At 40.9% G+C, this 23039-nt stretch overlaps 1 protein-coding gene across 9 annotated transcripts in view; it reads right to left on the bottom strand.

Annotated features, from left to right (window-relative positions):
* The window catches only part of LOC124136211 (F-actin-uncapping protein LRRC16A-like), a 104106-nt gene that overhangs the window by 39415 nt on the left and 41652 nt on the right, over positions 1-23039 (bottom strand). For all 9 annotated transcript variants that reach the window (XM_048397482.1, XM_048397486.1, XM_048397484.1 and 6 more), the window contains exons 6-24: positions 22323-22491; positions 20688-20761; positions 19609-19684; positions 18792-18880; positions 17712-17806; positions 16414-16604; positions 15085-15162; positions 13497-13684; positions 11375-11526; positions 9101-9200; positions 7899-7953; positions 6746-6849; positions 5573-5710; positions 4627-4720; positions 4282-4380; positions 3696-3824; positions 2012-2128; positions 1447-1509; positions 778-887 (exon numbers count right to left, since the gene is read on the bottom strand). In XM_048397482.1, coding sequence (XP_048253439.1) covers positions 778-887; positions 1447-1509; positions 2012-2128; positions 3696-3824; positions 4282-4380; positions 4627-4720; positions 5573-5710; positions 6746-6849; positions 7899-7953; positions 9101-9200; positions 11375-11526; positions 13497-13684; positions 15085-15162; positions 16414-16604; positions 17712-17806; positions 18792-18880; positions 19609-19684; positions 20688-20761; positions 22323-22491 — 2121 coding nt within the window. The remainder of the gene's footprint in view (positions 1-777; positions 888-1446; positions 1510-2011; positions 2129-3695; positions 3825-4281; positions 4381-4626; positions 4721-5572; positions 5711-6745; positions 6850-7898; positions 7954-9100; positions 9201-11374; positions 11527-13496; positions 13685-15084; positions 15163-16413; positions 16605-17711; positions 17807-18791; positions 18881-19608; positions 19685-20687; positions 20762-22322; positions 22492-23039) is intronic.

Raw genomic sequence — 23039 nt, 5'->3', positions numbered from 1 at the left:
CAGATGCTATTAGATATGAGAGCAGAAGACAGTGTGACAGTATAGTGTTGGCAGTCAGGGTACATTGTATCAGTCTCAATAAAATCAAATCCTTTACTCTGTTTCCACCGTTCTCATCAGATGAACCAGAAGCAGACGTGAAAGTTCCAATGAAAGTTACACCAGCCAATGAGGCAATCAAATGTAAGCTTTCATAAATGATTTGGCTGCATTTATTTACCGCCTCTGACCTGTAGTGTTTGTGTACACTATAGACACTAAGGGGTTTTCCATAGCTCGTGCTAGTTTTCAAGGTCAATCCGTACGTCGGATCTGACATCATGTACGAAACTGCTTTGACCATAACAACGTCGTTAGTCTTTCCTGCAGTTGTTGGGACTGGTTCCCTGGCAAAGAAAATGACACTCCTTGTTTTAGAAATTTTGATCGGAACCAAAAAAGTACGAAACAGAAATGTTTTCTGATAGTAAATCCTTGCCAGTCTGGATGCCATGGTGCCTAAGTATGCCAACTGCTAACATGTGGAAAATCCACAACATCACAGCCTGGTAGTGTTTCATTCCAAACTGGCTGATTATGTCCATTTTCAAGGAAGGGGATATTCTATTCTGAGAGTTCACCTGACGCCACCGTTGACGGAGAGTTTGTCAGATCTTAACAGAGAGGTTGTGAATCAGGAGTGAAAGATCCGAGTTTACTGAGACTGACAATGTATCCACCTCTACAGGGACAGGGTTGCTGTGCTGGGGAAGGACGGACAGAGGTAACTATAATCACCTGAGTTTGTTGAAGATGTCAGTGCCAACACCATCTAACACCGACTTGGTGAAGTCCCGAGGCAGATTACTTTTTTCTTCACAGGTCTCCTTCAAAGATGACTGGAAAGTCTGCAAAATAAATATTAATGATGAGATCTATGTACAAATATGTAAACCAATGAGATCTATCACATCAACAACAGAAATCATTACAAGGTCATTATAGAGGTATACAAAACCAAAAAGGGCGTCAATGATGAGGCGAGGTGAAATGGGGTTTAATGTTGCGTAAAGGTTATTGCACAAATATAGCAACATACATGCCAATGTGTGTGGCTGTTTGTACTAGTCCGGACTGATGCCAATTTTATAGTGCTAGCCCAATGAGATACCATGCCACAATTTAACATGAATACCCGACTCAGACACAGTATACTGACTCTGAGCCAACCAGTCCTTGTCTTAGCAACTTAAAGCCGAGCGCCAGGCAGGGTAATAACAAGTACCATCTTTTAATGTCTTTTGGTATGATGCGTCCGGGGATCGAACCCCAGACCTCCCGCTCTCTGAATCAATGATGAGCTCCATCAAGTCAACTAAAATAAATAACCAAATCAGTGCCATTTGCTTAAATCAGTTCGTTTTTTTCAAGTTTCTGTTTAGTTTTTCCACCCATCTTCCTTCTTACCTCATCCTCCATCACAGCCGAGCAATGTGTGGTCGTACATTTCAGCATTGAGGCCATTGTTTTCTGGAGAAAGAAAAACAGACATTTCATGGAGGTGAGAAAGGTAATAAAAGTAATATTCATTTTGACGGCTTTTGTTCACAGTGAGTGGGCAATGTTTTACCCTTCTTTTAACAATATTTATGCAATATCATGGGGACACAAGAAACTGGATCATACAGTACTCAGGAGGGGAATCAAACCCAGTCCTTCAGTAGGGTGAGTGATCACTTTAACTACTAGCCTACCCCATGTCACCTTATATATAGGAGAATCCATAATGACTGAACACAATGTTGTGAATTATGCATGTGCAACATTGTAACATTTACACTGATTATATGGGCAAATATCTTCTGGGCAATGACATTTTACCAATTATAACTTAACTTCATAAATGACTGAATCAATATAACTGATGTACTGAACATGTACTTTCAAGAATGTCAACAAAAAGCAACACATTGAGGAATGATTGTCCTTTACATGGGTATGGTGGCCGGCCAAGGAAGGGAGACAACTCTACCTTCATCTGGTTCTCCATCTCACGTCGCAGGTTGTTGGCGATCTCCTGCAGCTTCACCTCCACCGGGTTGTCTGCATCCTGGGACTTGATGGCGATGTTCTGAAGCCTCGGCAGCAGCTGAATAGAAGAGAAACAAGATAATTAATTTGATTAGAGTTGCTTTTGTAGCAAATATTGCTTAACATACATGTTGTTTAACGCCACACTCAGCAATATTCCAGATATAAGTTGGTTGCCTATAAATAATTGAGTCTGGACCAGACAAATAAGTGATTGATACTATGAACAACTATCCACGCCATTGGGGTACATAAACATGCAACTAACCGCGACACCAGGCCTGACCACCCTCTCAATTATGTCGCCTCTTACAACCAACATGGGTTGCAGGGGACTTGTCATGGGCAACATTAACAAGTCATCAGGTGATGACATATCCCCAGGTCTGGTGCAATTCGGAAATGGAAATTGGCTACTCATACCCCACTTTTGGTTCATTGCCACTGAACACCTTCAGTTCAGTGAAGAAACAAATAATGCTGTTCAGTATTTTTCAAAATCACAAATCATCAAAAGGCACCAGTTCACCACTAGACTGATCTGTATAGCAAGTTTCATCTAGAAATATTTAATGGTTCTTGCAGTCATGCCCTGGAAACAGAAAACAACTTGTTTTTTTCATGAAACTCATGAAAACAAAATAAAATAAAAGAATGAAAATCCCAAATCATGAAAAATCTCAGTTCCCCACTCGACTGATCTATATAGAAAGCTTCAACAAGAAATATTTAACAGTTTTGGAGTTCTGCTCAGGAAACGGAAAACAGACGGCTGATGGATGGACGGACGGACGGACAGACATGGTGATCGCTCTGTCCACCCGTTTTTCAAACCAAGGGGATAATAATGCGTCATTCATATGGTCTTACCCAAAAGGAATTAAGGCTAAAATACATATACAGCACTTGATGGACTTTTTTGATTCAGGTGGTCAGATTCAGTGACTTGGTCAAGGACTGGACTATACACAGGCAGACATAATACACCTGGAATATTGCACCCAAAAATAACACACACACAAACTGATTCAGTTTTCTTCTCAGGCCATCATGTTTGATTACAAACTAGATTTGAGGTTCCACGTTTAAAACCTCCGAAATGAAATCACGGTAGATTTATCTCCAAATCGTACATTGACAGTGGGAGGTTCTTGGTTTGTTCAAACATTAATGACAGGACTCTGCAACATGGCTGTAATATCACTGACTGCAGATTAAAATATGTCAATCATGGTGCCGTTGTACAAAGCAATTTTAGCACTAAGGTGATCATAACTCCCAGAACTTAACACAGACTTATGACAGTCGTAGCACTAAGGTTCTTTTGTACAACGTCACCAATGTCAATATAAAAAACTTCATCATCAAAAAACAGGGTCATGAAAGTATTATATGGTATCTCTTTAAAGTACATCCTTCTGCCATATCATTGCAAAAGCCCAATTGTACAAAATAACTAAATAACATTGCTTATGTGTCTAAAACTGTCATTGTATCTTCATGGACAGACATTTTCCAACAAGAGGAATACATAAAATTTTTTTTTTAAATGTTGGTGGATCAGCCAAGTATGGACAAGCTAAACATTTTTTGTGTTGTGGTAGAGTACCCTAGCCGTACTGCACCTGTTTGGAGTTATCAGCATCCTTGACCACACGCCCTGCATGTTCGATGTCCTCCTTGAAGTGTTCACTGGGGCTGTAGCTGAGGGCATTCACCGTATCCTGCACCTGCACTACCAGGCGGTCCACCATCTGGGGAGACAGCACATCACTCTTTTTAGTAGTTTATTCAAAAAATCTTTTTCTCTAAATATTTGATGGTGGTCAAAACAAAAAGAATTTAAAAATACGTTTTAACACATTAACTGATGAAATAGGGTTGTAGGATTGGAAAATAAATAAATTTCAAATTCTCTTTTGTTTTCATTGATACAAATCATATAAAGGCAAAAATTTGAAATGGTTTCAAAATAAATTTTAAAATACCTTTTTCTGAAATGACATTCAACAGTTCTCAAGCTGGTCTTACGTAACTGACTAAATTTGCCTTTGATGGAATATGTTGAGTATCAAGTATCATATCACCGAACTATTGACATATATATCATATGAGAACAAAATAGTTCCAGCCCTTGACAGGCCTACCTATAACGACACCCTGATGCCAGGCCTACCTATGATGACACTGTGGAGCCAGTGTGGAGCCTACCTGCTGTGTGGAGCTGATGAGGAAGCCCTGCTGGAGGCGGTACAGCTGGTCCGAGGCACACTTCCGCGGGCTGTGGTTCCTCTGGAGCAGGGACTCAATCTGGGGACAATCACACAAAGAATAATCCATCCAGTCAAGACTGACTACACATTCTACAAGATCATACACACTTATGATGCATCGAAACTCTTGAGATCATGATCTCACAGATTAACCACTTGGGTAAAAGACTACCTCTTTAAGGGCATAAATAGTTAATAATTAGATTGTTATCCTCCGCAACCATTTTGTGGTGTCATTTTGACAAGCTGCAACAAGAGTTGAATCCTCATAACACGGACTCACTTTCTGCAAGGCAGTTTCGGTCTTCTCGGGGTGCGTCTTCATAGTGACTGAGGCATCGTTCACGGGGAATGGCATCTTGTGTAATGAGAAGTTCCTGGAACAGTAGATATATGTCAGTTCCTGGAACTCTACAATGTGTTTGAGGAGAGACGAAGTAAAAGAAGTATTGGACAATACAGATTTAATGATGCCGTGACCAAGTTCAGTATCCAATACACAATCACAGCATGACAATTAACCATATAAGTTTATGTTTCATTATAACATTTCTAAACTATGACATTTGAGCTTTTATTATAAGGTTTTGGGATGGATTTTTTTCATTATTAGTTGCTGTAGTCACTTGAAGACATGGTGAACTTTGTTGGTTACTATATTCCAGCGTCTTTGTTTTGAAACTAGGTGTGACCATCAACAGCAATGAAGGCTTGAAGTTCTTATTATCACAATATTCAAAGAAACAAAAGACATTCACAGATTTGTAATGAAACCAGCTAACAATCTTCCCACACAAGTGATACTGAGTGAGTGAGTGAGTTGGGTTTAATGCCACTTTGAACAGTCTTCCACTTACATCATGGCATGTCAGCTTAATGCTGGAGGAAAGACCGAAAGGTGCAGTCTCAAACGTATAGCGCTTTGGTGAAACCAACGAGAATGGGCATGTTGCCGACAAACCTAGAAACATAATCGGGGTGAACCGGGATTCGAACCAACAATTATAGGTTTGGACGAAACCATACAGCCCATTGCTGTATCTTAGATGACTGGGTCCCCCATGTCCCCCACGAGTGATACTGAGGGCTTGTATCACTTTACTTGTCAGACAATAATACACCCACAGTTATATTTTAACCCAGGCCACGGCAAAGCACTCTCCACTGGGCCACCTCAACTGCACATGTACACTGTGATCTCCTATCTCCTTGTGACTGAGCCAACCTACTTCTCCAGGGCTTCGGCAATGTCTTCAAATCCCTGAGCGGTGGTGCCGTTCTTGTCCCACAAGATGGTGCGGAGTCTGGTGTTGATCTGGAGTGCCTTTGCCAACATCCTTGCCCCAATGTCTCCCATTAGGTTACCACTGAAACAGAGTTCAATCTACATGCAGGGGGAGGACTACTATAACCTTCCTAAACAACAAGAAAATGTTACTTCTACAAAGTTGCTATAACTTGCGCCTTGAACATCCTTGTACATCCTTGTACATCCCCTGACCTTTGGTCTAACTGTGTACCAGCCCATTCAGTTGGTAAAATCTCCTACACCCCACTAGTGCCATGTAATACAACATAATAATAATACACTCTTTTCTTACCATAAATACAAGCAATAAGGCATTGTTAGTTCAACTGATGAAAGAAATATGATTTGGTTGGTGATCTGGTCAAGATGGCTCTTGACATGAAAGTGGCATATGTTCATGCATAGTACCATATCATTTATCATCCAAAACTGGCTCCCACAGGAGATATCGCTTGGATTAGATCCAGCGATATCTACACTGTAGATATCGCTGAAATGAAATTACATCACAATGCTTTGCAGACCATTGTGTCGTCACTGGTTACCATGACATCACAATCAAATGACATCACTAATGGCTCTGCTACTGAAGCTGTTAGCAGTACTTTTTACACTGAAGACACTGCTAATTACTGTCTACAAATGAAAAAGTTGGAAGAATGATGTTGGATGATAAATAAAATCACACCCTCGTGTCTTTTGATACCAAATATATCAACACTCGTTGATAAAAGTGGAAAAAATCCTCGGCAAGCCTCGGAATTATTCCACTTTTATCAACTCGTGTTGATATATTTGATATCAAAAGACACTCGCGTGAGATTCTCTATATATCACGTATCACCACAACACTTTACTATTGAGATGTATACCAGTATTACATCAAGCAAAAGTGTAACATTGCAGCTCAATTTTTAAATGCCTCTCTGACATGATTTCTACATTTCTTTAAAAACACTTTCAGAAATCTTAATGACGCATTAATTTTTTTTTAAAGTACTACATGATGGATACATCCCATAATTTTAAAGCATAACAGCTGTCAATACAAATTTCATTTCATGCATCCAGATGCCCAAGAATGTGTGTGTACCTGAGGTCGATGGTGACGAGGGAGGTGTTGCTGCCCAGGGCGTTGATGATGTAGGCTGTGTCTGCCTTGAGACGAGAGTCAGCCAGGGACAGAGATTCCAGAGACTGTGGGTAACATGCATGCAACCATGTCAATAAACAATATAAGACACAGCGAACCAATCAGATCACACTGATCTGCAGTGTTTCATGTTCAACTTGAGAATGAGGCTGGATGCTTACACATAGGGGTTTACAGGAGCTCACAGATACTCTATTCACTGAATTAAGCGCTGTAACAACTCACTGACAAACTGCCAATCTGTGAGGAATCTTTGCAAGTTGTCCTTACGAAAACCAAACTTTTCATAAGAGTTGTTTACAGTTGTTTACAGACAATCTCATTAAAATCAGATCTTAGTTCTTGCTACCGCTAAACAAAGATCCGAGGACATCCCATTACGGGATCATGTCAGACTGACCTTCTGCGAACTTTGACCGACCATTGAATTGACCAATCTGAAGGGAGCTTTCTCGTGCTTTACGGCACTAATTTCAAATTGGCGACTACGCTTCGAAACATATTTTGAAAAATTCTTGATTACAAATTTGATTGATTTTAATGAGATTGGTTTACAGAAAACAGCAGCACAGAAGGGGTATATAGTTGCCTTGAAAATATTATGGAAAGTTCTTAATATGCCCCTTTTGTAAATTTTCTCGGTACCAGAGGCACTTAATATGGCAAATATGGTAAGTGAATGACAGAGAATTCTAGTTTGGAGATAATCATTTGAAGAATAGTTCAGCAAGACCAATTCATATCGTTTCCGCCCGACAACCGGTGATTAAGTCCGAGAAGCATTTCATAATGCTGTGGTAAGAGGTAATGAAACTTCAAGATAACACTGACATTTCTTATTTCTATTCATAAACCTATCACTGTATCACCCTGTATTGCATTAGGTTCCTGACAACCTCAGGTAAACCTAGTAACCAGCTCATCTTCCAAACCGAGGGGCAGGTGATGAGAGTTGTTCAATTTTACATGTCATGACCAAACCTTGGAGACGTGTTTTATCCTTTACTTGTTTTGCCTCTTCTCAGCCTTTTTATAATATGTACAACATCGTCCACAAAAGCAACAAGTTAACAATGTACGGTCAGCTACTCACACTTTCTTCCTCTTGTATAAGCTGCACCACCGGATCAAGCACTGACAGCATGTTCCTGAAGATAATCAAGACACGAGACGTTTCATGCATCAGCAATGATTTAAATATTTTCACATCTAATCATAGACGTACAATATGGATATCAAATCATACAGCTGACACTGGCTAGACAAACCATGTACATTCATGATATACATGTTATACAACACTGCATGGGCAACAATGTGGCACATTTGTTGTTGTTTGTAATGCCATGTAACAAATTTATATGGTCAATGTATTAGGACTGGGTCGAGTCTAAATTTACAACCCGGGTACCCATCCCCCAATTACCCGACCGTACCCGGGTACCCACCCTTCTATTACCTGACTGTACCCGGGTACCCGCTGTAGGTCTCAAGGGATAGGTACAAACTGTCCGATTGGGAAAAGTGTGACCGTAGCTCTGGTAACATGTGTTCAGATACATGTATGAAATTATCTGGTGTATACACTGAAGTTGACTGAAGTTTTATTTTTATTGAAACATATAAATGTCAGAAGTAATGGGCGTAGTAGTCGGGAAGAACTGCAAACACTGTAGTTTAAACATAGAGTTTTAGATACATTTTGTCATTAAACAAACAAAAACTAAACCCCCCAAAAGAACTAAAATCTGTACTTTACTAAGAAAGTGTTATCCCAAATTTAACATTTGTTACATTTGACCACTTTCCAAATGGCATTATGTGTTCATGCTAAGGTTCAACAAAAACACTTCATCCAGATGCAGGGGGCACGGGGGGCCCAGTCGTCTAAGGCGCCGCGATTCGCTGTGCAGAGTTGCGTCCCTTGGACACGCCAGAAACCTATGATTGTGGGTTTGAATCCCGATTCGCCCCGATTATGTTTCTAGATTTGTCAGCACCCTACCCGTGCTTTTGGGTTTCACCGAAGTAGTAAACGTCTGAGACCTACATCACTTCAGGCTTTCCTCCCACATTAAGCTGACATGCCGTGATATAACTGGAATACTGTTAAAAGCGGTGTTAAACCCAACTCACTCAATCACTCACTCACTCACTCATCCAGATGCGAATCCTGAATGTCATAAAAGGGACGGTTCCCAACTTAGCCAAGTACACCTGCTTCCCTCTCTCAATCCACCTGTGTTCATCATGGCGACAATCAAATGATACAATGCTCAACATTTATCGACTTACTTTGGTTTGACCCCTTGGAAGTTTCGTCCTATTGACAGGTGTTTTAGAGACTGGCATTTGGCTATCTCAGGGAGCAGCAGCTTGAGGTCGGAATCAAACCCTGAAATCACATCACAAACATTGATTTCACACAAACACTGATTTCACACAAACACTGATTTCACACAAACACTGATTTCACACAAACATCATCCATGGAAACATAGAACACAAATATTCTTCTTTACTTGATGACACATACCGTATTCGACCCATTAAGCGCCCCCCCCCCCCTTCCCGGTTCTGAAAATTTATATAGTAATTATTTCGTTTTAAATGAAAATCGTCCGGGAACCGTAGTTTCCGGATATTTGAAGTCTGTATAAGCGGGGCATGACTGTATTCTGTTTATTTTAGATATTTGTGACTTTGAATATTATGCACAGGAAAAAATTACACCGTACCCCTTCAGCGAAGTCCGGCAAAAGAACGGGTGATGAGAAACTTTGTCAGTATACAAATTCGAAATTTGAGATAAAAAAATCACCAGACATGTTGATTTACCATTTAAATTGTATTTTTTGTTCAGCTAGGCATCGTTTTATATCCAGGGATTAAGATTACCTTGTGCATTTTCTCGTAAATTAAGCCGGACACAGCAATCAGCTGTACACACGTTTTCTTGGAATCTACCGGTGAGTCGGTCAAGACACACCCAATGATATAACTTTATAGGATTTTAAATGCAAGGATGGGCAAAAGTTGTATCTGAAACTATTTTTTTATCAGGAATAATATATTCCAATATCTTGTTAATTTAGATGCAGCTTTTACTAAACATATTTAAAATAATAATAATCCTAAGCGAAGCAGCTGATTGCTATTGCCGGGTATTATTTTTTTACATGGAACCAGTCTGACCAGTCACCGTCAAGGCTCCCGTGCACGTGACCGCGTGATCGCAAGAATTACGTGTTCACATAGAATCGTCCAACAAAAAGAAATATGACTTTTAACGATTCAAAGTATGGCATTTATGATATATGTATACATTCTCTGTCAACTTAAGTTCATTTCAAGGCGTCAATAGCGGTAATCTGACCATGGTTGCTGTTAATAACGGTGAGTTGTGCGATCTTCCGATCGCTTCACACACAATTTCGCCGAAATTAATTAAAACAATATTAATAGGAATTTTGAATAAAATTAATGAAATAAGTTACAAACAAAAGTCCAGATATACAAAGAACACTTTTTATAGCCAGACAGTGTAATTACATGAATAATTTGCGAACTTCAGTATGGATTTGTTGACATGGTATTTCCGGTGTTATGTGCTCACAGAAATGTCTTTCCATGGGGGAAAAAAACATCAAAACTCATTAATTCGTGTATAATGCGCACCCCCTTCTACACAGCTGTGTTTTTTGGAAAAAAAGTGCGCACTATTCTCAAGAAAATACGATAAGGCTTACTGATGAATTTACGCCAATTTGACTCTGAATTGTCCCCAATAAGCGCCCACCCTTTCTGTCTTTTTTTAAGCGCCCTGGGCGCTTAATGGGTCGAATACTGTATGTAGAACATACAGCTGTGATAAAGTTGTTTTGATTTCCGTATTTCCATGAAAAGGCACCTGGCACCTATTTTCTCAGCCACCTCACATGTGAGGCAGGTAATAGAGACCTGGCCCCCGTTCCACATAGCGATCTTAGCCCTAAGACGATCGTAACTCCCATACTATAACATAGACTTACAGGAGTCGTAGTACTAAGAACGCTTTGTGGAACGGGCTCAAAGCCTATTTCCACATTGCTGTGCTCTATAAACTATCACAATTTCTACATCTATACATTTGTTAGATCCGATAACGTCACAATTCTAAATTCTTGAGAATTTCTAATTCAGTTCAAAAGATACACAAGAAAGGCAGTACTCTTTTCATGTGGTGCTGATGACAGGCAGTGCTGATCTGCTCTTCATACAAGAAGTCAGTTAAGTCTGACACCATGGTACTTATTGGGGACCCGGTATTTATTGGAGATCCGGCGACTTCTGGAGCCCTGTCACTAATTAAAAACCCAGTGCTTACATCTTATGTGAGTTGCTTAAGACATGGCATTATTTAGTGGATGGCCATTATCTGAGTCCCATCCATTGTTACTGTACTCTAATTTCAGGGCTGAATTATTTCTTTTTAGAATCCACGCCAACAATATTTAAAAAATGTTGATCTTCCTATGATAAGAGCTGATATTTTGATGCTCCTGCCTGTATGCCCAGTGTGTAGCTCACCATTGTTGCTGATGTCCAGACTGATGAGGTTTTTAATCTCACTGATGCAACCCGCGATGTTGTGTGTCCCCTGACCTTGAAGGTCATTGCTGCTAAGGTCAAGGTGAAGTTTGTGTATATGTCTATTACTGGATATCCCAAGCAGCAACTCTCTGAAAAGCAAATGTCAGCATTCTCAAATACAGGAAAGCAAAACAATTTAAGAAATGGGTAAATACCTTAAAAACTACAAGAATTTGATTGTTCATGATATTAGTATATTTATCCTAACACAACAAGTCCCTGGCCCTCTTGTCTGTCCTCTGTCTGATGTTCTAGCAAAGCGCTGATGAGAAGAGAGTGAAGGGATAGGGACAGATAACTCCTGTTGGTAACCAAGGGCTGGGGCACCCCAGAGGCGGAGGAGGCACGTTTTGGGTTCTGTGTTATAGGATCAAAGTCCAGAAGGGAATTTGCAATGTGTTGTGTCAGGATAAGAAATAATCAACGAACTTGAAGTGAAGTGAAATAAAAAGGTGTACTTAATGGATGCCATATGAGTGTTTTCAGTTATAGATGACTTTGTAGACGCATTGAGAGACATGAAGAGTTGGACTATTTTTTGTCAATGAATTAATTCCTAAACTGTTGAAAGAGTGGGTGAAAGTTGAAATGAACTGAAACCTTGTTAATTTCTTCATCCTAATGGCCCCTCCTGACACTACTGGTATCAGCATTCCCCTTGTCTCTAACTACAGATAAACTCAGGTTATCCCTTAATTTCACAAAGACATCTTTGTGTTGTGAATATAATATATGTCTGAGGCAATTTTAAAAAGATTCTAAGGAAAAGAATTCATGGATGTCAACTCCTTTATTATGAAGAACACACATATACTTATACTTACTCCTTCATTCACCTGAGGAAGAATAAGTATATACTCTGTTGTGTCCCCCACAAATAAAGAAGTTGACATCCATAAATTCTCTTCCTAATGTATTTTACTTCTAAATGCCTTTCAAAGACGATTTAGTTGATAATTAGACCACTCTCCTCAAAACCAGCAATTGGTGCAGTATGAACTGAATCGGAAGACATGGTTCCTCTTTAAGAACACAAAAGGCATGAAAAGATTAGATGGATCGGCACTAACAGCATCTCCCAAACAATCCAAGATTGTCATGGCCTTGTGGAGAGGTCTTAGTCTCAGCAGATGTCTTCATTTGTGAAGATAAATCCACATACACTGTAGTTAGTTTATCTCACAGTCCCTGAACCATATTACTTTCCCTTCAAAGCAGCCCTTACTGTAATGCTGTAGCCATCAATAAAGAAAGTCTAGATTTTCCACAGGTTCTGAATCACCAATCTCACTATGGCTCCTTTATAATTAAAATGTAGTTGCTTGTTTCTATCAAAACAAGAGTTTGCCACTAACGTGGCTATCCCCCACCCTTGTTGCAGAATTCAAAACATAATTAAATCTAAACAAACCCTAACCTTTTGTAACCTAGGGGAACTTGTCATGGAAATTGTAAAAAAAAGAAGTGTTTCGAACCTAAGTCCATCTTGCTGCCATGGAAACGTAAAAAATAAAAATTTCTAAAATTTCTAAATAGTAAAAGGCACCAGTTCAGCATGTACCTGACAAACCTGCAAGTTTGATGAAAAAATATTGAACGGTTTATGAGTTATGCTCCGGAAACGAAACATGACGAACAGAGCCCGTTTCTATAAAGTTTCCAGAGACTAACTGTTGGTCTACCACATAGCCTAAGCTGGGAACAACCAGCATAAATATTTCATCATTCACAATGTCTTCAGGAATTTCCTTCCCAACTAGGTTCAGATACAATTCTACAAAAACCCTGCAGAGATGCTCCAGAGGCTTAGGGACCGGTCATTTATAACAGGAAGGGATGGGTCCACATGTCCTTGTATCGTTTCATGACCTCCTCCAAATATGACTATTATTTTTTACGACCCTGCCCTAGAGACCATCATATTTGGGGTGACCCTACCCTGATTCGTTCTGACCCCACCCTATCCCCCCCATATAATAAATGACAGGTCCCTTAGTGACATCTTTTGTAAGGGATCTTCCAATGACCTAGAAGCCGAATCTGGCTCATACCAACTTACTTGACTGCTTCTGGAGGAAGCCTTGTACTAGACAGGTCGATGTGCTCCAACATACACACTGTGGCGAAGAACTGTTTGAGGCTGGTCGGTACCTGTACATCCTTCATCTTCTTGTGGGTGAAGGTCACATGAGAGACGTTCAGGTGGATCAAACTCGTACAGCATCCTCGCTGCAGTGCTCCAAATAACTGGAATAACAAATGGAATCAACATTTAGAGGAAACCTCAGGTGACATCACTTGTTCTGTGAACCCCACATAAATAGTGGGTGAGTGAGTGAGTTTGATTTTATGCCGCTTTTAGCAATATTCCAACAATATCACGGCAGGGGACACCAGAAATGGGCTTCACGCATTGTACCCATGTCGGGATTCAAACCCGGGTCTTCGGCGTGACGAGCGAACGCTTAAACCATTAGGCTACCCGACTGCCCCCCCACATAAATATATGTAGAGAAGTTGGTTAATTGTTGATAAATGCAGGCAACGATTTATGGAATTATGGGTGTGTCACATTGGTAAAACAAAGGGCAAATGGCAGAAGATTTCACACTGGTTGAGAGTTTTCCAACCAAATCAATAAAAAGTCCTTTAAAAGTTAGGAGTTAGGGACCAGTCATTTATTATAGTTTGTTGGTTGGTTGTTTTGTTTGTGTGTTGTTTAACGCTGAACTTAGCAATATTCCAGCTACATGACGGCGGTCTGTAAATAATCGAGTCTGGACCAGACAATCCAGTGATTGACATCATGAACATCAATTTAGTACATGTTTTAAATGAAGATTTTATATATAATGTTTCTAACAAAACATGATACATGAAAACAGACCAAGAAGAACAATACACAAGCATGATTCTGGTTCACTGCAGTGTGGTCCTTTGAGTATTGAGGAAAGGGAGGCAACTCGATCCAGTCAAATTCTCATATTCAACTATACAGACAAGGTGTCTGGGTTAAGAGCATTCCACTGTAGTGCCATGTTCAGAGATCCAGCACCTACTAAGGGCACTGGTGGCCCAGTGGTGTAAGCTGCATCCATTAGGCATTCCAACATCCAATCATGGGTTCAAATCCAAGATTCACCCTGATTACATCAGCACCAGACCCAGGGTTTTACATGACGCGCACACCACACACAAATCAAATGAAGGGAATGGATGTAGAAAAACAATATACTGTGTACTAAGGGTCTCACAATGATATTCATTGTACCTACAGTGCATCAACAGCAGTCATGGGGGTCTGTCATTTCATCCATCAATCATGACCACTGTCCACATGATCATTGATTCATTCCACGCTCTAATAATTATCAAAACATACAGTACATTAAATCATTTCATTACTTTACAGGTCCCTCAAATTGCTGCAAGGACTAATAAACTTAACTTTCGGGATCCTGACCCAACTTATGTAATTCAAGGTACAACCCTGATACAATGCTTGTTGGTCTCACCAAAGTAGTAAATATCTGCATCACATTGGGCTTTTGGTTTTCCTCCCATATTGAGCAGGCACGCCATGATATAACAGAAATACTGTTCAAAGCGGCATCAAACCCAACACACTCACTCACCCCAGCACCTACCATATCAAGGGTACAGTCAGTGTAGGAGAGATCCAGATGAGTCAGGCCGTTCGGATGGGCCAGAAAGTTGAAAACTTGCTGAAAAAACAAAAAAATACTCATGTTTCCTGGAAACATTTCATGTGTTGTAGAAGGAAGATGATCAATATTGTGTCTTTATCCTTGCTGGTATCATTTTCTTAATATTTAAAGGACTGAAAATGTTTTAATCCATTCCTGTTTGTATGAGAGTGGTAGGGATGGGATACAGTATGTAACAAGTACTGTGTACACACGTTGTCACCAGTAAGCCAGCCATAATACCCTTTGGCCATAGCTGGTTGCTCTTAATGTAAATGCCATGGACACATAAGTCATACACATCGTCACAAGTTTCAGCTCTCTGAATATATATATCTACAACATGTTTCCCAATTTAAATTTCTGTGCTGTTTTTTAAGAAAAAGAAATAGTGTCACAGCACTGTAGCTCATCTGGAGATGTAGTCAACAGTCTAAATGTCAACAAAGACTGCCACGAAAAAAATTCTGTAAGTACTGACACTTAAATATTTTCTGCATGAATAGTGAGGACTAAAAACTAACACTAAAATCCAATGATTTAAACAAAAAATGATGTCATCATAAGGAGAAACATCCATGCCAAGTTTCAACTCTATCATCGTGGGGAGAAGAAGCCAAATACCATATTTGACATAATAAGTGCCCAGGGCGCTCTCAAAATTAGAAATGGGGGCTCTTATTAGAATAAAAGATCATAAATTTCGTGGTTTATGGTGACAGCCTGAAATGATACAAAAGAAAAGTCTGTGTGTATACACGGCAGATATAGTTTTCCAGAATTTAATTGCCCATAATTAAGGGTGCATATAACACACGAGTGCGTATTATACACGAATAAATAAGTCTTGAGTACATTGATCAATCGGAAGGAATTGGAATTGTTCACTCGCCAATATATTAGCAAATATCGCCGTGGGCGCTTATTAGAGCAGGGCGCTTATTACGTCAAATACGGTATGCATTTAAAGAATTCTAAAAAGTCAAAATTAAAAACTATCTAAAAAACGGAACATATGTGTTGAAACCAGCAACTAACTAAACAAATACCGATTTTCATTCCATTTTTGTACGAAACAGACAGCGTAATGGCCATATATAGGTGCTTCAAAATGGCTACCATATCACACTACTGAAAATCAGATAGAAACTCTTGAACAAATTCAAGGTCAGCTGTCGGACAACACATCATTTTAGAATTTAACCTTCAGGGTTTTGGTCATATGAAAATTTAAAAGTAACATGACGTCAGTAAGTGCTCAGTTCTTACTGTTAGATCTTCCCCCTTCTGTCCGTTCTCGGCCAGCTTGAGGGTTCGGAGGGTATTTGGGATACATGCACTTCCCCCCATTGTATCCGCTATCCTGTTGAGGCCTTTCGTTGTCATCCCTGTCTTCGACACATCCAGGTACACGAGCCCCTTGGCCTGGTTACTTAACGAGCCCATCAGGTGATGCACACCTGGAAGAGGAGGTGAGGTGAGGTGAAATGGGGTTTAACGTCACGTCCAAGATTATTGCACTTATATAGCAACGTGCATGCACGTGTGTGTGTTTATGTGGCTGCTTGTACTAGTCCGGACTGATGCCGATTTATAGTGCTAGCTCACTAAGATACCATGCCGCAGTTTAACATGAATACCCCACTCAGACACAGTATACTGACTCCGAGCCGACCAGTCCTTGTTTTAGCCCCTTAATGCCGAGCGCCAGACAGGGTAACAACAAGTACAATCTTTTAACGTCTTTTGGTATGACGCGGCCGGGGATTGAACTCCGGACCTTCCGCTCTCCAGGCGGACGCTCTACCACTAGACCATGGAGGCGGTCCCTGGAAGAGGAGTTGTCATTAGCTGACCTCATCATGGCACCAGTGTCCCTTTCATCCTTTATATATCCCCATATCTTTCCTCATTAATTTATTATGAGATGCAAAGAAGAAGACAAAGTCATCAATAGACCCAGCCTTTTAAATATTTGCATAAAATCACAAAAAATATGTCTTATACCTCATGATAGTGAAAAAATTAATCCTAAAACTTACATTTCTTAGAAGTTGATGGATGACAAAGTGGACAAAAATAATATGGATAACAACTTCTTTATTATACTGCTATAGCGATGTTTTGGTCTAGATCCTTATACCATTGTCAAGCAAGACTGGTTAACTCAAGTGCAGTCAGGAGACGCGGAGATGATGAGGATATGATTTATTTGTTTGTTGTTTAACGCCGCACTCCGCAATACTCCAACTATATGATGGCGGCCTGTAAATAATCAAGTCTGGACCACACAATCCAGTGATTGACATCATGATATAATGACATTCATCGCCCAAGTCAGCGAGCCTGACCACCAAATTCTGTTAGTCGCCTTTTATGGCAAGCATGGGTTGCTGAAGACCTGGATGTTCATGTGGTAGGGGTAGGGGTAGGGGTAGGGGTAGGGGTAGTGGGTAGGGGGACAGCGATGGGGGTAGGGGGTAGGGGTTGAGGATACAAAAACAACCTGATCCCAGGTATTGATCATAGACAACAGAGATGCCATGCACACAGTTCCAGAAATATACCTCTATCTTCTAGGAAGTTATTCGACAGGTCGACTCGACACAGCTGGGTACCGCTGTTGGACAATAAGGCAGTTGACAGTTTCTGTATAAAATCTCTGAAATCAGACACAAGTTACATACAAATAAACATCTGCTACTCTCCCAGAGACTTCTCTTATAACAATGCAGAGCTTCATACACGGACCTTCAAGATTGGTTGGTTAGTTTGTTGTTTAACACCGCACTCTGCAATATTCCAGCTATATGACAGCGGTCTGTAAATAATCAAGTCTGGACCAGACATTCCAGTGATTAATATCCTGATCATCGCCCCACGCAATTGGGATCAATGACATGTATCAACCAAGTCAGCGAGCCTGACCACCCGATCCCGCTAGTCGCCTTTTACGACAAGCATAGTTGCCTTTAACGACAAGCATAGTCACCTTTTACGGCAAGCATGGGTTGCTGAAGACCTATTCTACCCGGAATCTTCATGGTGAAAGTGTACGGAATCAACATGCACACCAGTTGTAAAGGGTGAGCTAGGATGCCATTTAGTCTTGCGCCATGACTGTGGAATTTATATTTTTTAGGTATTTTCTAGATCAAACCAAACCAAGCTAGTTTGCTTGATGAAAACAGCAGAAGGGGAAAGGTTCTTTGGAAGAAATTTAAAAAAAATTATTTTAAAGAAATGTTTTCATTGACTAAGTGAGTTATTTAAGTCTAGGTGCCATGTCAAGTGGGCTTATCGTTACTTTGAACATTACAGCTTTAGCTTCGTGAAGGCTCCAAGTGAGTGTGTTTTAAGCCACTTTTAGCAATATTCCAGCAATATCACACAGGGAAAACCCGGGACTTCAGTATGACAAGTGACCGGTCTAACCACTTGACCACCGCCCAGAAAGAATGTAAGCCCAAATTGGTTTTATGCCACTTTCAGCAATTTTCCAGCAATATCACACAGGGAACACCAGAAAAGGACTTCACACATTGTACCCATGTGGGGAATCAAACCCAGGTCTTCAGTGTGACGAGCAAACGCCATAACCACTAGAGTACCCCACCGCCCCTGAACGAGGAGGATGAGAGACTTACACTTTGATTCCTGTATTGCAGAGTCCCAATTCCTCTATCACAGAGTTACGCTTCATCACTTGTAAAATCTCGTTGGCAGCTTCGGATGTCTATAACAAAATCAGCAGTACAAATACATCACACATACCAATGGAAGCCAAACAGGAAACACACAGAAATATAGAAACAGAAAATTACTAACTGGGTTTAAAATCGATGGCTCAAATCAATAAAATCAGACACAAGTGTAAAAAATTACTATTTGTTTTGCCCATAAAATCGATGACCCTACTAGGCTCACAAATGACTGAGTGAGTGAGTGTGGTTTTATGACGCTTTTAGCAATATTCCAGCAATATCACAGCTGGGGACACCAGAAATGGGCTTCACACATTGTACCCATTTTGGGAATCAAACCCGGGTCTTCGGCATGACAAGCGAACGCTTTAACCACTAGGTTACCCAACCGCCCCCACAAATGACTGAAGCATGTTGTAAATAAAATGCCTCAGTCAGCAATATTCCCCCTACATCTGGGCAACCTGTAAATAATGCGGTCTGGACAAGAGACCAATGACATACATCACTGGCAATCAGCCAAGCCACCAATGGAGCCCCGCCACTGGAGCCCCGCCACTGGAGCCTGGCCACTGGAGCCCAATATGGCAGCCATCAGTGGGACGCTGGGGATCTATTCCAAACCAACCCCTGCAGGGTTGTTCAATGCTTCCCTTCATAAACTCCCTTATTATTCTCCATCGGTAGAGAGTAACCCAGATGTTACAAGATGATGACAAACATGAGTTTGTAAGTATTACTAGAAAAATGTTTTACTCACCAGTTTGACATGGTTTGCATTTAATTTCGTAAACCAGCAATTATGCTCGAGAGCCGATATGATTGGCACCAGGTCCCTGAAACACAAACACATTCACATCAGCTCAACTACATATATCAGTTTATTTTTTATTTTACCTCCATTTTTATTTGTTTTCTCCAAAGTGGGTAAGTTGAGTTTACTGGTCATGTGAACAGTATGTCAGTTATATCACAGCGGGTCACATGGTGTGGGAAGAAATCAGGCATTTACAACATTTACGTGGTGCCTAGCTAGGCTATGGGAGATTCTTGGGTCTGTGTGCCTAGCTAGTCTATGGGAGAATCTAGGGTCAGTGTGCCTATCAAGGCCATAGGAGAATCTAGTATCGGTGTGCCTAGCAAAGCCATAGGAAAATCTAGGGTCGGTGTGCCTAGCAAGGTTATGGGAAAATCTAGGGTCAGTGTGCCTAGCAAGGCCATAGGAGAAACTTTGGTCGGTGTGTCTAGCAAGGTCATAGGAGAATCTAGGGTCAGTGTGCCTAGGAAGGCCATAGGAGAATCTAGGGTCAGTGTGCCTAGGAAGGCCATAGGAGAATCTAGTATCGGTGTGCCTAGCAAGGCCATAGGAGAATCTAGTATTGGTGTGCCTAGCAAGGCCATAGGAGAATCTAGTATCGGTGTGCCTAGCAAAGCCATAGGAAAATCTAGGGTCGGTGTGCCTAGCAAGGCTATGGGAAAATCTAGGGTCGTTGTGCCTAGCAAGGTAATAGGAGAATCAAGGGTCGGTGTGCCTAGCAAGGCCATAGGCGAATCTAGGGTCAGTGTGCCAAGCAAGGCTACGGGCAAATCTAGGGTCGGTGTCCATGATCAGTGGTGCCTAGCATGACTAAGGGAGACAACTCTGCAGAAATTACTTATATCGCTTGGAATCCATGCCCCAGAAACCATCAATGGAATTGTTTGTTTGTAGTTTAACTTTACAGCCTGTAAACAAGGCCAGGGCTTGACATAATGAACCTATTCATTCTTTCAAGGGGACTATTTTAAATACCAAACTATGTGCCATAGTTAGAAAGTGCACAAATCAAACTGACTTACTTTCCATTTAAATGGTCAAAATCTCGCAAGCACAGCTCCCGGGAGTCCTGAGATAGGTAAATGGTATCTACATCCTGAAACATAAATAAATAATATATTTTGTTAAATGTACACATAATATCTTTACTCTGAATTATTGAAAAAAGATTTTAGAGAAAAAAAATCAATGGTCTTGCATTGCTAGTAACAATCTTACAGGTGTACATCGACACGTAGCCCCGACAGAATACCTACCACACATACAGGCGTACATCGAGATGTAGCCCCGATAGAACACTTACCACACACACAGGCGTACATCGACACGTAGCACTGACAGAACACTTACCACACATACAGGTGTACATCGAGATGTAGCCCTGACAGAACACTTACCACACATACAGGTGTACATGGACACATAGCCCTGACAGAACACTTATCACACATACAGGTGTACATCGACACATAGCCCTGACAGAACACTTACCACACATACAGGTGTACATGGACACGTAGCACTGACAGAACACTTACCACACATACAGGTGTACATGGACACGTAGCACTGACAGAACACTTACCACACATACAGGTGTACATGGACACGTAGCACTGACAGAACACTTATCACACACACAGGTGTACATCGAGATGTAGCCCCGATAGAATACTTACCACACATACAGGCGTACATCGACACGTAGCACTGACAGAACACTTACCACACATACAGGTGTACATGGACACGTAGCACTGACAGAACACTTATCACACACACAGGTGTACATCGAGATGTAGCCCCGATAGAATACTTACCACACATACAGGTGTACATGGACACGTAGCACTGACAGAACACTTATCACACACACAGGTGTACATCGAGATGTAGCCCCGATAGAACACTTACCACACATACAGGTGTACATGGACACGTAGCACTGACAGAACACTTATCACACACACAGGTGTACATCGAGATGTAGCCCCGATAGAACACTTACCACACATACAGGTGTACATGGACACGTCGCCCCGATAGAACACTTACCACACATACAGGTGTACATCGACACGTAGCCCTGACAGAACACTTACCACACATACAGGTGTACATGGACACGTAGCCCTGACAGAACACTTATCACACATGCAGGCGTACATCGAGATGTAGCCCCGATAAAACACTTACCACACATACAGGCGTACATCGACACGTAGCCCCGACAGAACACTTACCACACATACAGGGGTACATGGACACGTAGCCCTGATAGAACACTTACCACACATACAGGTGTACATGGACACATAGCCCCAATAAAACACTTACCACACATACAGGCGTACATCGACACGTAGCCCTGATTGAACACTTACCACACATACAGGTGTACATCGACACGTAGCCCCGATAGAACACTTACCACACATACAGGCGTACATCGACACGTAGCCCCGATAAAACACTTACCACACATACAGGTGTACATCGACACGTAGCCCCGACAGAACACTTATCACACATACAGGCGTACATTGACACGTAGTCCTGACAGAACACTTACCCACGCCACTTCCTCCCAGTAGGGTAAGGAATGGTAGTCACACATACAGGCGTACATCGACACGTAGTCCCGACAGAACACTTACCCATGCCACTTCCTCCCTGTAGGGTAAGGAATGGTAGTCACACATACAGGCGTACATCGATGCATAGCCTCCACATGGCCCCATGTCTTTTCCTTCAATATCTTTGATCATGTCATACATAGTTTTCAACCTTTCCGGAGGTGTGACCTCTAGTTTGACTATTAACCGTCTGCAAGAAAGAACAAATAAATTGCTGGTATTCCAGAGAATGTGTTGACCAAGAGACATTGATGTTTCCGTATATTTAATTACATCATAAATTATGTTGTTCTTGTTTTAAAATCATTCTCCTTCAACTCCTAAAACAATTAGGGTACTGGTAGAAGTAGTTATTTCTTTGTTTTTGCTTTGTTTTTATCTATACATTGTATTTCTGTTAGTCACTTTTCTCTGCAAGTTGATAGAAATGTCAAAAACAATTTTGATATAAAAATTCATAATGAAGAGAATTTAGGAATGTGAGCTTCTATATCATGAGGAACAAAATGTTTCGGAGTATGTATCCTTCATCACCTGATGAAGGAGTAAGTATATACTCCGAAACATTGTCTTCCTCCTTATAAAGAAGACACCTGGCTACAGATAAGAAGCATATTTGCGTAAAATACCCCCAAAAAATATTCAAAACCCAATTACTTTCAATTAACTTGTGTACAGAAACGCATGCATTAAATGAAAAACTCAAATGTATAAAAACAGCTCGCGTAATTACCCAAT

The sequence above is a fragment of the Haliotis rufescens genome, unplaced genomic scaffold (assembly GCF_023055435.1).
Source record: "Haliotis rufescens isolate VD_foot unplaced genomic scaffold, xgHalRufe1.0.p SCAF_17, whole genome shotgun sequence".
NCBI classification, from domain to species: Eukaryota; Metazoa; Mollusca; class Gastropoda; order Lepetellida; family Haliotidae; genus Haliotis; species Haliotis rufescens.
This window is presented reverse-complemented; position numbering and strand designations above follow the sequence as displayed.